Here is a 16,544-nt window from a genome sequence, read left to right as displayed (position 1 = left end):
AATCTAGAAATCAGCCTTCTCCTTGTCTTCATCTCTCCAAATGTGATGGTTTTTAATGACCCATTTTATTTGACCAGTGGATTAGCATGAGGCTTGGTTATTCTACCCTACTCAGAGTAATAAGAGTACTTTCCAGGTTATGGTTAGTTTTATATTAATCATAGGTACACACATGTTCTGGAGTACTTTAAGACATCCTTGTTGCATTTGTTTTAGTTCTAAATATTGGTCTTACTGGTTGGTTGTTAAGTTATGAACACATTTGAATGGGTGGAATTTTGTAACTATTTTGTTTTTGGATTGGTACTGTGTCTTGATCAAGGCGTATAATAAATAATTATGCATATTTTCTAACTAAGAACAATTTACATTTTAATTATGATATAATATTTATTATAATAAGGTGACATTCTGCAGCCAGAATCAAGTTTTGGTGCACATGCTGATCCCTACTTTGTCTACAATCTTGTCTGTAAGACCCAAAAAAACCTTTCACATGTACCTGTTCCACTTGTACCCACTTCTTTCCTGTCACTCTCTTCCAAAGTGTGGAACTTCAGATCATAAGCATTCCTCAAGGCACTGATGTCTTCCTCGAGCCGGAAACGAGATTCTTGTTCAGCTTCATATTCTGCCTTCAGCTGGGCCAGCTTCTCCTCATATTCCTGAAAATGTCAGGAAAATCAGCCAAGGCAATCTATTGTAATGCGTCTTTGAACCACTCAGAGTCGCTTTGTAGAAAGAGATGGATGGCATACATTTAATTCAAATAAATAATAAAAAATCCTCTAGCCTATCTTACCTTCTCGACTCTAGAGGATGTACTTATGACTGACAGGGACTTTAAATCTTTTAGACAAAGAACAGGAATTATAGACTTGCATTTAGTGGGTGCCTAGTTGTGGAGGCTTTTATAGAAGCTCAGTTTTGTGGCCTTAGGAGATGTTGTTTTCACTAACCTAAAGACCATATAGGAGCCGTGACCAGGGGGGCCTTTGCCCAGGTTCGCCTGGTGCGCCAGTTGCGGCCCTAACTGGACCGAGATGCCCTGCGCACAGTCACTCATGCGCTCGTGACCTCCCAATTGGACTACTGCAACGCTCTCTACATGGGGCTGCCCTTGAGGACCACCCGGAGGCTTCAGCTGGTGCAGAATGCAGCCACGCGGGTTGTGATAGGGGTTTCCCAATACTCCCACGTAACACTTCTGCTCCGCGAGCTGCATTGGCTTCCGGTTGCCCTCCGGGTGAGATTCAAGGTGCTGGTGATGACCTATAAAGCCCTAAATGGCTTGGGTCTGCGATATCTGAGGGAGCACCTGCTGCCGGCATCAAGCTCCCTTCGTCCTGTGTGCTCCCACAGGGAGGGTCTTCTCAGGGTACCGCCGGTAAAAGATTGCCGGCGGACAATACCCAGGGGGAGGGCCTTCTCTGTGGGTGCGCCGGCCCTTTGGAACCAGCTGCCTGTAGAGCTTAGGACTGCCCCTGACCTTCGCTCATTCCGCCAGGACCTGAAGACCTGGCTCTTTGAGCTTTCTGGCCTGGACTGAGAGTGTTAATTGGGGTTTTAATTCGATTCTAATTGGGATTTTTATTTATTCAAGGTTAATGTAATCATTTTAATTGTTTTTAATTTTTGTATTGTTTTTTAAAAAACCTTGTGAACCGCCCTGAGTCCTACGGGAGAAGGGCGGTATATAAGTTTAATAAATAAATAAATAAATAGAATTAGCCCTCATTATTCTTGTATGGAAACAACTTTGAATATCCAGGGCTATAAATTATAAGTTATTTCTGGAAAGCTAGCCTAAGCCAATGACCACAGATAGTTAACCACGCCTTAATTATGTTAAAACGGTCAGAAAAATAAACAGTGAACAATATTTCAGAAACACCTTGGTTGTGTTTTCTCAAAATGCCACATCTTGAAGTTCACAAACAAAAACAGATAGCTGAGATCTAATGGACAATTGTTTTCAGAGATAATGCCATCTTCAGAAAATATTTCCCAGGGAAGTTTATTTATTTTTATTTTTATTTTTATTACATTTATATCCCGCCCTTCTCCAAAGACTCAGGGCGGCTTACAAGCTTAGCAGTAGCCTTCATTCTATGCATATGCCTGCTTGTTAGGGCTTTCACACACACACCCAAGGTGATAAATAATAAATAAATAAATAAATAATCACCTTTATCTTTAAGCTCCCAAAACTAGCAGCATCTTTTTTGCAGGCTCATGTAGAAGCCTCACCCGCACCCACACACTTCTTTAATGAATCAATTTGAAATGTATGTTTTCAAAGGGAAAAGAGCCTCATGATTCAGCTTCCTTGTTGGGTGATTTTGTTATTCCCTAAAAGTCAGTTAACAGGCTGTCTATACTACAAAACTTCCATGGCTCCCAATCCGCCATGGCTAGGCCTTACGGGAATTAACCTGTCTGGAAGATCAGATTGAGGAAAACTTCACCGTAGAACTTCCTTCCTGCACCAGCGTTCAAAGGACACGGCCAACTTACTTCTCTGATTAGTTGCTTCTCTTTCTCAACATCTGCCTGGAACTCAGGAGCAACTTCTAGTTTGTCCTCAGGTTGAACAGCCTCAGGAGGTAACAAGTGAGGACATTCTTCTAAGGAAGGAAGGAAATACTGTAACTAAAAAAAGCTGCATGCCTTAGAGGCTTATCCATATTGAACCCTTCAGTTGCTCTTCTCCTGTGCTCATGCTGGCTTGACACCAAGACACTTGGGCAGCAGTTTGCAAGGAATTCAATCTGGATGGCAGGTTGCTACATCCCCCTACTACACAATTCTATATATATATAGAATAGTGAGGATAAAAAGCATTGAAGTGTATATATGTGTAAGCACAACAATCAACAAAAATTAAAATTCCTTTTTATTGCCCTATTGTTGTCTTTATGTTCTAGAGTTTTACAGCTACAGTATGTTTATTTATTTATTATTTATTTATTTGTTTTATATACCGCCCTTCTCCCGGAGGACTCAGGGCGGTGTACAGAGCAATAAAGTAAGCATACAATAAAGTAACAATAAAACAAATAAAACCCAAATCCATCAGGCCAGGCCGGCTTGTTGGAAAAGATAAGTTTTTAGATCACGCCGGAAGGAGCGAAGGTCGGGGGCCATCCGGATATCAGCTGGTAAGCGGTTCCAAAGGATTGGCGCACCCACCGAGAATGCTCTCCCCCTGGGGGTCACCAGTCGACATTCTCTGACCGGTGGCAGTAATGTTGATTACTGTAATGACACAATGGTTGTAACCAGGGCTTTTTTTCTCGTAGAACGCTCAGAACGGAGTTCCGGCACCTTTTTTGGATGGAACCTTGTAGGTTAGGCAAGGCAGGTTGTATGACATGTGTGAGTTCCGGCACCTTTTTCTTTTATAAAAAAAGCACTGGTTGTTACAACTTTTATTTGGCTGGCTGTTGCTTGAAACTCAGCAGAAACTTGCTTTAAGCAAACATTACATTTGTTCCTAATGAGCTGCCGTGAATTTTTTTTAAAAAAAATGCATAGGAGAAAGATAATCCAAAGAAAAATAGTAAATTTATTTAGGTTTCTGCTGGGTTTTGACCTAGTGACTTTCTATTCAGAAGTTAGGCTTTCTAACCTTTGTTCCTGGTAAAAGTAACTCCAGAATATATTAGAGACAAGAATAATCACTGATTCAGTTCAGAAGACATTTTTAATTTTGTTAATTAATCAGTGAGCTGCTGGGGTTATTTTGTAAGAAAGTAGAATGGCCAGAAGCATTCAAAATATTACTAAGGGAAATGGATTGCTTTAAAAATGCAGAAAAACAAAATCCCACTTTGAGAGATCAAATTTGCAATGAGAGGAGGTAAGTATAAAGCGACATTGCCTGGCCTTGATCTAAGAAATGGTTGCTGGTCCATTCTGGCAACCAGGTAATCACTCAGTGCAGATAAGCCCAAAATGGCTTGAAAATGGTCCTGGAAGCAAGATTCTTCTGCTATTTTATAGTGACTGAAACTAACCACAACTTCTACAATTTGGATACTGTCCATGTTAATTCTGGATAGATGAACTTTCAACATTTTGTTTCTTTCATTATTTTAGCATGGGAAATATGTGCTTGTATTTAGCTGCTGCAGGCAATCTGGATTTTGTATCCACAATTTGAGGAAAAAGCATGATTTCCCAGAATTTACAGTATGAGTACTGGATTTCTGAGAAAATGCCATTTCCCCCCACCACCACCACCATTTTAAGAGACTTTTAAAGTATCAATGCATCATGGAAAAATGGTTTGCCAGCATTAAGGGCATCTTAGTTCTTAGATATATGATCTAAAAACTCATTAAATTCAGCAAAATGCTTTTGGAAGTTTATTAGATTCCCCAAAGCATGTTAAAAAAAGAAATTAGCTGTTATCCTTTCCATGGTTGAGATGCAATATACACAAAGCAACTCTAGTACACATTTTAAGATTATCCTCACTGGGAATTCTTTATTGGTTAGATGTTATTATTAGAGTGAACTAATTTCTTGGGGAAAAATTAAAGTTGAAACAAGCTAAAGGATTACTGAACTATATTCCAAAAATTGGGATTTATCAATGTATGAAGGTCTTTAGATAAATTGTGCCTGGATATGTGTGTAAAAAGTATTACATTTGTGTAGCAGATTCTAAATGTTGGTTCAATGTAATTTGTTGAATTAGCTTTCTTTTGATAGAATGGCAAGATCAGGATAATATCATTTGATTTGATTTTTTTCTTGGAGATATCAACGATGGAAATCTGAGGCTTCTTTACAAGCAACACACTTTCTATAAGTTGAAAACAAAACAATTAAAAAGAATTGTCCCTGGAAATAAATAAAAAATATATACCCACAAACATTTTCCATTCTGTTCCTCTGGGGCCCTCGCATCTCTAGTCATTGAATGCAACTTGCGTAAACATGTTCTTAATTCTTCCTTTCACTTGTCAGACAACTAACGGGAAAGTGGACAGTGTCCCTGCTTTATAATAATGCAATGGATGTCATTGTTGAAGAAGATAAACTCTTTTTCAAGCAAACAACCCAAGGAACTAACACAACAGATAGGACCTTGGTGCTCTCTAAGCTTAGTTTTTTTTGCAGACATTTCATTACCCAAACTAGGTAACATCATTAGTATTAAGACAAATGTACCATCACCATCTAAATGGGCCCTACCTTGTAAGTTATTCAGGTTCATCTGCTGAGCCAAGATAGCTCTCAAATGCTTGATCTCCTCCTGGTACTCCCTCAGGAGAGCATCTTTAGGGTCCTCATTGATGCGAGGCTTGTTGCGGATGTTCTTGGCTCGGTGGGCATAGCGCAAACTGCTAAGAGTCTCATCATAATTGTTGTCAGCAGGAGACAAGCATGCCACCATAAGTGTCTTGGTGTTACCTCCAAGAGAGTCCTGCAGCACCCGAGTCAGTTTGGAGTCTCGGTAAGGGACATGCCTGCATCTTCCATCTGCCAGGGCTGAGATCACATTGCCAAGGGCTGAGAGAGACAGGTTGATTTTGGTGGCCTCTTTGAGGCGCTCACCAACAGCTCCAGTTTTGGACTGCCTCTCACTCCCAGCAAGGTCTACCAGATTGAGCTTTGAAGCCCTCAGATGATCTTGACCTCTCTCATCTGTATAAAAAGAATGAATCTGGGGTGATCAAAGTTCTTGAAAGAGAAAGTAGCTCCTAAATTGTACGTTATAGTCTTAACCAACCTGACATCATTCAGATTACCTGGGATTGCATCTCCCAGACTTCCCAACCAATAAGGCTGTTAGCTCATCTGTTACAGTCCAACCTCATCCAACACGTGTCAGATTCAGAAAAGCTGCTCTAAAATGTAAGGAATGCATACTTCCTCTGCCAGTGATAAGAAAATTATTTCTGTTCATTTCAGATGTCAGAAAGTATATCTGCAGGCATTTCAAAAACTGAACCATGTGTATCACATTTACTCAAGGCTAAAATAAGATAATAAAGTGATGAAGCATTTGAATGGACTAATACACTCCATTCCTCCATTACAGTGTTCCTCTACATTAAAATGTATAAGACAAATGTTTTTATTTAATTTATTTTAAATATTTATATGGCTGTCCAACTCAACCACTTTGGGAGGTGTAGAACAAAAATGAACATTAAACAAGATTAAAATAATGCTACATGTCATTAAAAATAACTCATGTGTAAAATAGCAAACTGAACAGCTTTGCACTAAAAAAAATTAAGCTAAAATATGATGTAGTTTGCTTGGTAACCCAAGATCAGCCAAAGTGATTTTGGTTTAGTGTTATATGTGAATTAGGTTTTCATTAGTTGTTCAACAAACTAATGGTCTGATTAAAATAAATTTTGCCTTAACTATGTGAAACCAATGATAACCTGGCTAGGAATAAATGACATGAAGCAGCTATGCACAATCTTCTATGACAGTATAAGAGAATCGGGAGCATGATTTTAAGATTTGTAGTCAAATGAAAGATTTCATAGGTTCCACTATGCAACATCTTTACTGGTAGCTGTTATTGCTTAGAAGAAAACCGTCTTGGGACAGCCCAACCTTTATACAACATCCACAGATCAATTGTGGAACACAATTTCATTTTCACAGGAATTAAATTTTCTTTTGATTCTTTTCTCCCTGCTTCACCAGCAGAGATCCAGAAATCTGCTTTATGCTATCCCAACCCACCGCCTTACCCATCTACATTTCATTTTTACCTACAACGTAGATTTCCATATTGATGGTGAAGACAGAATGGGAACGCGAGGAGTCCTTGTTCATCAAGGTATAGCCCACTGCACGATTTTTCCAGCCTGTCTCCATGATGCGCTCACACTGCGCGATACTATGTACTGTGTGCTGTGAAAGACCCTTCACATACACCCCTTTCTCTGGATGCTCTTTCAGCTGCAAGGAGGGTCATTAGAGCAACAATTACAATGAAGGCTGCAGAGAACTGTATAGACTAAGAAATGGCCAGAAGCTCTATTTCATCAAGTGTCAGGGCAGTAATAAGGTGTCCAGGCAATTGGTTATTTTGGATCCAGAATACAATAAGCACAAAGGGATTTAAGCTTTATTGTTAGCTCAAGCATAACATAAAAAAGAATACTTACCAAACAAGATGATACCCAAAGGGTGTCCAGTTTTCACAGTACTACAGTACTGGGTTTCACGTGGAAGCCCCCAACAAACAATAACAACTACAATTTTTATCAAAACTTGGCAGTCATGGTCCTGCTATGGTAAGGAGACTGCAGGACCTGACCTTGACTGGCTGACACATAATTCTGGGATGGGAATTGAAAGTCTGAGTTTCATTGTGGGAAAAGCTTTGAAACTACATGAAGATCCCACCTCTTCACCTTTGTTCAGTGAGCAAGAATGAAAAGCAAGCAGGCTACCTCAGAATGAGCTCTAAACTTCTGGATTAACTCTAATATGAAGGAGAACCAAAGCATGTCACTAAACTCCTCAAAATAACAATGGTTGTCCACACTGCCCCTATGTGCTCAAGGTGTAATCAACCAGAAGGAAGGTCTTGAATATACAATACAGGTGGTCCTCGAGTTACGAGTGTAATGGAGCTGCCCATTCCACTCGTAACTCGAAAACTTGTGGGAGGGAATCTTGTACCTCGAATGAGATCACTCCCTTGCTTGTTAAAGACGCACATGGCTTGTTAAGTGAACATGAGGTATCTCAGGGTGGAGAAGGCCATGGAGGGCCTTGTGATGGAACAGGCCCCCAAGGCCTTCCTGACCCACTAAGATACCTCATGCTTCCCCCTTCCTTCCTGCCACGCCAGACTCACTGTGAAAAGATCCGTCTCCTCTCTGCCATGGTTCCTATTACCACCCGGATTTGAGGCTGGGGGATGCTTCCATGACCCTCTGGCGGCCCGATCCAGGCACCGGAGGGCTTCTCCAGGCCACTGCCGCCCAGATCTGAGGCTGTGGGATGTTTCCGCGGCCCTCCTGTGGCACAATCTGGGTGCCGGAGGCCTTCTCTGGGCCATTGCCACCTGGAAACGAGCCGCTGGAGGGCCATGGAAGTGTCTCCCGGACTCAGATCCGGGTGGCAGTGGCCTGGAGAAAGTGTCGGCGCCAGGATCGGGCCACCAGAGGTCCGTGGAAGCATCCCCCGGCCTCGGATCCAGGTGGCAGCAGCCAGAAGAAGGCATTCAGCAGCCAGACTGCCATCCCTCGGCTTCAGTTCCATTCTCTGTTGCAGAGAACAGAGACCTAAACTACCATGAGATCACACGAGATCAGTAGCGTAAGATCTCGCCCCACTGATCTCACATGATCTTGTGTTACTTTAGGCCTCCATTCTCTGCGAATGCCTGGAGCAGCCAAGAAAACAAAGGATCTTGATCTTCGCAAGGTGAATATTGAAGGCCTGGTGCCTAGGGAGACCCGGGAATGAGGGTGGGGGTGGGGAGGGAGAGAATAACCAGGGTGAATGTTGCAATGCCACTGCGGTTGCTTGTAAAGGCGAACGACTGCCGTGGTGCTGCCATATTCATAATTTCGGGACTTGCTCATAAGCACTAGGCGGTGCTTATCGTGTAACTTCGAATGAGCATTAAGTGAACGTTGTACAGTATAGTATATTGAATGCCCTGCTACTGAGTATCCAAAGGGATAATTCCTCCTTTATATAATTTTATTAAAAAGTTCAAAAACAAAGGCACAAACTAATACAAACTAAGATAATGTAAGAAAAAGAAAAAGAACTCAAAGAAAATGCTAACAGTGCAAGATAGAAAAAGTAAAAGAAAAGTGGAAAAGAAAGAAAAAAGATACAAAGAAATGGTTTCTGATCTTCTTTACAGCAGTTACAAGTACAATTGTAGATTTACCTCTTCCTCTAAGATACATCATGACTCTTCTTTCTATATATCCTCTAAACTTCTAAAGCATAAGTTCATTTTTTATGCAACAAGTCTATAAGGTGTTTCTAGTCAACAATAAACATAGATAATATCTTTTCTCTAACCAACATGTCAATCTTTCCATATCAGCAAGTTATCTTCACTAACCATTTCTCCATTCTGAGAAACCAGACGTGAACATAGACATGCAGAAATTTGACCCATCTTGATTTTAACTGATGGGGAGAGACGGCAGAACCCAGAATGTTCAAGAATTTGTCTCTTCAGAATTGAGAAATGGATTACTCTAATTTATTGCTTAATTCAATGTGTTACTTATTGGGCTAACAACCTGTCCTATTTTTTATTTCACGTCGCTAATAAATTTTTCATTGTATTATAACATATATTCTTGACAGTTTCTTTTGCTCACACTGAATTGTCAGAGCTTAAATTTCTGGCAATTGTTGGGATGTTTGACTTACTTCATACTAAGTTCTTGCCCTGTTAGTCTGTTGTCCTCACCTCCAGTTTCTGCTTGGTGTTTGGACCCAGGAGGTCTCTGATTTCTTCATTATAGATCTCTAGGTAAGAGGCTCTCACCAAAAACTTGGTGTTTTCTGCACACTATGAAAATAAAATAAAAGGGAAAAATATTTCTTAGATTTCCAGTCTGAGAATTTATTTGGTGGGGGCAGGGAGATTTATTTCCCATAGGTACATAGATTGTAACTGAGTTGTTGTACTCCAACACTCTGCAACTACCAACACAGCATGTTAAGGAAATGGCTTATAAATACACCATCATTAATACTACTTTCTTATTTATTCATTACTTAGTCCAGTAATGCCAGGGCAACATACATTATCGTTACCTTCTAGAATATGTTAGCTCACACTGTGTGTGAACGCATGTTTGGAGAAAATGTTTTAAAGGAATCTTGAAAACAGTTGATATAGTTTGAACCTCCCAATGACTAATACAAAATCAGAATGTACCATCAAAATACATTGTAGGGAGGAGATTCACTTATAAGAGCTCTTTTGCTATCATTGGAAAGATATCATCATATCTTTAGTCACCATTTACTTCTAGAATTTTAATTACTTATTTTGTGTAGTGAACCCTTCTGCAAGCCTAGTCCAAGGTGCCTGAAGCAGAAAATCTAATTTCAAAAAAAAATGTATGAATAAAATAGTAAAAAAATGATTTGGAAATGCACAAAAATATATGGGAAATATGTTTTAATAAGTTGAAGGTTATTCACAATCTCTCAAGATGTAGTCCTTAAAATTTTGAAAATAAAGAATAGCATCCACTGAGAATAAAATATGGAATACATGTCAAATAATAAAATATAAAGAGGATATCTCATGTGAACTAACACGAATCAAAACCTTTTAGGAAAATTTCTTATACGTGAATAGATGTTATATAAGAGCATGGTATAACATTTTTTGTTAGTGCTCTTTCAATAAGACCTGTGCAAATTTTCTTGATAGAAGTTATAGCTAAAACGGCTTGTTGAAGTGTATCACCATACCATGATTATTAGCTTGAGATTTGTTTCTAATTTATGTTATCACAAATATCACTCCTCAACATATTATAGTTATTAAAAAGTAAAGGTAAAGGTTCCCCCGCACATGCGTGCTAGTCGTTTCCGACTCTAGGGGCCGGTGCTCATCTCCGTTTCAAAGCCGAAGAGCCAGCGCTTGTCCGAGGACATCTCCGTGGTCATGTGGCCGCCATGACTAGACGCCAAAGGCGCACGGAATGCTGTTACCTTCCCACCGTAGTGGTCCCTATTTTTCTACTTGCATTTTTACGTGCTTTCGAACTGCTAGGTTGGCAGAAGCTGGGACGAGTAACAGGCGCTCACTCTGTTACGCGGCACTCGGGATTTGACCCGCCAAACTGCCGACCATCTGATCGACAAGCTCAGCGTCCTAACCCACTGAGCCACCGCGTCCCTCTATTATAGTTATTATACATATACAAATATATGTGTGTATGTGTACAGGCACAAACGCATAATGCCACTGTTGACTTTAGGAGAATTATATTCAGAGCCTTCTCTGCTGTATGAATGAGTTCAATCATATTTGAACATAGTCATATGAGTATCAGTAAGGAACATTATTAACAAATGACAGTCTTTTTAATAAAATGGAATTATATTACATTTTACTAAATCTAACTCATGCTTGTGTTGTTCAGGATCTCTCTTTAATGTTTCTGCAGTGAAAGACTGGTAACAGCTATCTGTAAGAGAATAGGTAGACTGACTGGTCCATTAGATAGAAATGTATTTTAATATTATGCAGTGATGGAAATCAGCACACCCACAAGGAAATAAGAGCACATGAACCCACAGCAGCTAAACTATAATGGCTAAGATAAGACAATTTCTTAATGAGGCACACAAAGTTGTTGAACTGGAGTTTCTGGAAGAAGAAACACAGAAGAGCCAGTGGTTTAAACAACAACTAGATACTGTTTTGTACATTTTTTTAATTAATGATATACTGTACCTGCACACTCTCAAACAAATGTTCAAAGGCTCTGGGAATGATACCCCTCTGGGTAGGTGGGTCCTGAATCCCTTGCATGGTAAAGGATTTCCCACTGCCTGTCTGCCCATAGGCAAAAATGGTCCCATTATAGCCTTCTGTAACACCCTGAAAAAGAAGAAATCAATTAATCAAACAGAATAATAATAATCAAACAATTTGGACTTGTATGTTTCTACCTCAGTATCTGTCCTGTCTTACTGGATCCTCTTTCTAAAAACCTAATCAGGAGCATGCTTGCGTGACTAAACTTGTCCAAGAGTTTCAGCAATCTCTTCTTATAGACACAGAAATAGAATCTGGAAATGGAAATTGAGAGGCCAACATTCAGGCCCATTAACTAAGCATCTTTGGACAGGAGCTTCAACAAAAAGAAAGATGCAAATTAATAGGGAAAGTATTCAGTGGTTTCCAGGAAAACACCACCCAACTTCATGTAAATTCTGCAACTGACAAATTTTGAACAAGCAAAATACTATAGCTTGCTCCAACCTGGAATTGGAATTCTCATTATCCTCCACAAGACTGCCCAAAATTCTATATAGGAGTAAGAGGTGAAGGAACCAGAGAGAGTGAGGGAAAACAACCTGATAATCTATTGGGGGTAAAGATGTAACATTTGCAGTCGTATTTCTATCTGGGAAGAGAAATTAAAGAGGACTATTTCTAAGTATTCGTGTAAAAATGCTTTAAATGCGCATCCTGTTACAAACTAATGTGAAATATGGGGATTTTCATAAATATCATTTCTATATACTTAAAGCCTAAAAGACTTTTTAAAAATCTGAGTCAATAAATTATCACTTACTGGGACCACCCGACAGATGCATTGTCAAACTGTTCCATCCAGGTAAATCATGAAACTAATGTTCATTTGCACAACAGACTTAATCCAATCTACAAATAACCTAATCAACATCTCCTTCCCAGTGATTCTAGCAGAATATAATCACTCAGATAGCTGATTTACATGATCAGGTTGCTTTCGTATGACTAATCATTTCTTAAGTGCAAGAATGTACATCCATATCCTCTGCCAGCCTCCAGCCCACTGGGAAGGCAATCTCTGCTCATCTTTTTCAGTTACACATCAAAACCAGTGTTTTTCGGAACTTCCGGTTTGCCATCGCAGCGACCGCGCTCACTGAAAGGTGAGCTCCGTCTTCCACGTTCGATTTTGTTCCGCTGGGGGACCCTGGAAAGGGTCGAAAGTTGCCCTGCAGGGGCGACGAATAAGGAGGGGACCCCCGCTTGATCATGGGAGGGTGGCAGCCCTTCCGCTTGATCTGGGGCAGACTTCCAAATTGGCGGAGGAAAGACCATCCACAGCAATATGGCTCGTCACTAAGCTGCAGACAGCCGAAGTCAAACTTACCATCAAGCACTTCTAAAGTCACGTGGATGAAACTGGGTGAGATCTGATATTCTCTTTAAGATCTTAAGTATTTTCTTTTCCTGTAAAAGCTGCCCAAAGTATCTTTTCCCCCTGTGAGGAGAGAGGGAGGGGAATTTCTACCCCAGCCTCTAAGAACAGCGGCGACTGACTACCCAGGGGAGTTAAAGCACTAAAAGAACAATTTTAATCTAATTGGATTTATATGTTTCTGAAACTTGGGGACCAAAAGTTTTCTTATTTTTACTGGAGACTTTTGTTTTTATTTACAAAAAAGAAATAAAATTGGAAAAAGGATTATAAAAATTTTGGACTTAAAAACCTTTGAATGACATCAGTGACATCTTGTGGAGACGTTTGGTATTACAACTTGTTATTACCTAAAAGAGACTTGGCTTGAAGCCCAGACTTCCGATAAAACTTTCGAGCTTGATAGATAACACCTGTGAGAAACTCAGCTGTAAAGAGAATTTTTGGGTGGCATAACTGGCCTGCTTGAACTATGAATGTAAACCTTTACTGACTTTCACAGCTATATGTGGGGAATTGCTTTCCTATTTCTTTATCTGAGGAACATTGGTCATTACATGAGATGATGAAATATCTTAGACTATAAAATCTTACTTGACAAATGACTTCTACTATAAACATCACCTATAATACATGAAATAGAGGTCCCATACCTAGTTATAAAACTATTTTTAACATCTGATTTTAAAGTCCTCAACTTAACACACTATTAAGAGAATATGGATAAAGACCAGGAAAAGATCCTTTCCATGTTGAAAGCAATACATGAAACCATTATTTCAGCTTGTGACAAAATAAGATGCAACATAAAAGAACAAGATGCCAGCTTAGATATACAAACCCAAATTTTGACTACAACCAAAGAACAACGCAAATGATAACAGAAGTGAAACAATCAAATACTAAGACAGAGGACTCAATTGACCAACAAATACAGTTAATGGAAAATCCAGAAAAGGGAGTGACAACACTGAAAATGGAAAAGACTTTCTATATAAATCAGAAGAAATTTGAGGAGAAAGAAGAACAGATTGAATGGAAGATAAACATATCAGGACAATCATGGAGAATTGGAATAATAGGGAGACAATCTAATTAACACAAATGGGCTAGCACTTCCAAAAGAATGGTAACTAAATGGTCTCTCTTATTTCAAATAATATATATAATAATAGAGGGAGATCTATTTGATGATTTAAAAGCACTACCATGAAAGGCTAGTTGGCAAAGGAAGAAAGCCAGAATAAGGCTGAAGAAAATTGAGGTTCTGATTTATTAGAGGGGATTTCATATTACTAATTAGATGGTTAAAGGGAGCAGTTGAGATAAGGGGAATTTTAGTCATTAAAGTTAAAATATTTGGAAATTAGTTGAAAACAAGGATTCTATTTGTTTAATTTTTTTAAAATCCCATTTATATCTCGCCCTTCTCCGAAGACTCAGGGCGGCTTACAATCTAAAGCACAAATCAATGTGCTTAGCAATATTTAAATATTAGACCCCCCAAAAAAATTATGAATATGTTTGATTTATTGATCAACCCAGACAATATATATAATGGCTTTGATTTATTGAAGGGAATACTGTATTATTAATTAGATGATTTAATATGGTGGGAAATAGATAACTTTTAGAAAAAAGAACAAGACTATACTCAAATAGATGTGTATTTTGAACATTAGATTCTGTTATGAATTGAGATAAGGGAAACTTTGGTTACTTAAAGCCTGGAAATTATAAATATCAAATGTTAAATTTGAATATTGATGGGAAACTAAAAATTGGGAAAAAACCAATAACAGAACATTGATTGTCTATAAAGATTGAATGTAAAAGTAATTAAGATATGTATAAGCTAAAATTTTATTGATAAATGTAATAATGATGTTTTTACTTAGTTGATATAATAAGAACTGTATTAGCTTAAATATGAGATAGTAGATATTAGGGGAAAAAGAGAGGAAATATTTGATGCTGTAACTTGAGATTTGTACTAAAGATTTTTGTATGTTATTGAACTATTGATTAACCCAACCACCACGCTGCTTTTTAAATACCCAAATGTAAAATTAGAAAACTACCGGTAATAAAATCTTATTTAAAAAACACCCAGTGTTTTGTCATGTGACCCAGCACAAGCAGCTACCACATTGTATGATATTGTGTTTATATATTTATTTATTTTATTTATTTTATTACATTTATATACCGCCCTTTCCCGAAGGACTCAGGGCGGTTTACAGGGTAATTAAAAAACAAAGATACAAAAGTTAAAAACAGATTAAAAAAATTATATTCGTCCCTGCATAAGTAAAACCCCAGTTAAAAATTAAGATTAAAACTAAAATTAAAATTCTCATATATTTATATTTTATGAAATTTGTATGGCTGCCCAATTTATATTTTATGATTCTGGGCAGTGCACTCTAATAAAAAACAAGAATGGTCAAAATCTAACCCTAGATAATTTGGAACCTACATAACGAACCATAATCACATGTATAATTAAATCCGAGTTTGACAAGTAACTCACTCTCAAAGCAGAGTAAGTTCGTCTTGGCCTAATGCAATTATAAGCAGATGCCTTTACTCCCAATTAGTTATTGTGTTTGAGATCACTATTTTAGGAATAGAGAACCTTTCTTCTCTCCTGTTTTTTTTATAAGCTCTTGGGCTGGAATACAGTTACAGTATCACTGTAACATTAATCTGTTCCAAGCAGACACAATGGGCACTGCTTGTTTCTGCAATCATCAGTCTTTGGGAGGGATGCTCTGAGCTATCCAGCACTGAGTTATAAGGAAGAGGCCAGCTTCTTCAAACACTATATCTTTGGGGGGGTTTTCTTAAGAGATGATTGGGCAGGAGCTGACTGAGTTTAGGAGTATATGTGACACAATTGATCAGGGAAAGTCAATTTAACCTAAAACAAGCCAGGGACCATTTTAATTTAAAACTTTAATCCACAATTGGTTACCCCATTCTTAGCATAGTCAAGTATACTGTGCAGACCAGACATAATGTGGTTTCTGAACCACAGGTATAGCTTAAGATGCTGAGTGATCCCAGCCAATTTTAAACATATTAGTCCAATTTAAATCATATTAATCCAGCCACAATTTACCACGATCTGCTTATAACTGTAATATTTATAAACTGTAAGTAATTTGTCGGATACTAATAACACTGATCACTTTCACTCACCTCTATCACCGGGCAGGCAATTTCATTGTAGATCTGTTCCGTATTGTGGTTCATGTAATATGCCCCATCAAAAGTGAATTGTTTGGGAGGATCATCTTCAGCTGTAGGGTTCTGGATGAAGCACTGGCCACGGGCACTGTCCATATTAATTACTACCTTGCAGCCAAGCTGTTTTTCACGTTCATTCAAAGGGCGGCAACGCACAATCACTTTCACTGCTTCTGAGGCCATGGCCAAGACCCATGAATTCTGGCTTGTTGGGTCTGTCTGTGTGTGTGTCTGTGTGTGTGTGTGCACTAGGTCAAATTAATTCTAGAGCATGAAGTTCCTACTCACTTCTGTGGATGTCAGGAGATAAGTGACCAAAAAAAAGGCAAGTTATAGGCAGCTGTTGTATTCAGATACAACTGGCCTTGGAAACTGGCTCATTTTGCC

General features: G+C 38.7%; 1 protein-coding gene across 1 annotated transcript in view; it reads right to left on the bottom strand.

Moving 5' to 3' along the window:
* The window catches only part of KIF17 (kinesin family member 17), a gene marked incomplete at both ends in the record, with an annotated part of 33,193 nt that extends 16,853 nt beyond the window's left edge, over positions 1 to 16,340 (bottom strand). Inside the window, 7 exons of the mRNA XM_081321599.1 lie at positions 503 to 665; positions 2,518 to 2,627; positions 5,206 to 5,658; positions 6,750 to 6,939; positions 9,434 to 9,535; positions 11,444 to 11,590; positions 16,110 to 16,340. Of these exons, the coding sequence (XP_081177725.1) occupies positions 503 to 665; positions 2,518 to 2,627; positions 5,206 to 5,658; positions 6,750 to 6,939; positions 9,434 to 9,535; positions 11,444 to 11,590; positions 16,110 to 16,340 (1,396 nt within the window). The remainder of the gene's footprint in view (positions 1 to 502; positions 666 to 2,517; positions 2,628 to 5,205; positions 5,659 to 6,749; positions 6,940 to 9,433; positions 9,536 to 11,443; positions 11,591 to 16,109) is intronic.
* Between the last annotated feature and the right edge of the window lie 204 nt (positions 16,341 to 16,544).

This window comes from Vipera berus, assembly GCF_964194415.1.
Source record: "Vipera berus genome assembly, chromosome: 2".
Classification (NCBI taxonomy): Eukaryota; Metazoa; Chordata; class Lepidosauria; order Squamata; family Viperidae; genus Vipera; species Vipera berus.
The sequence above is the reverse complement of the archived record's forward strand: the minus strand, read 5'-3'. Positions and strand labels throughout refer to the sequence as shown.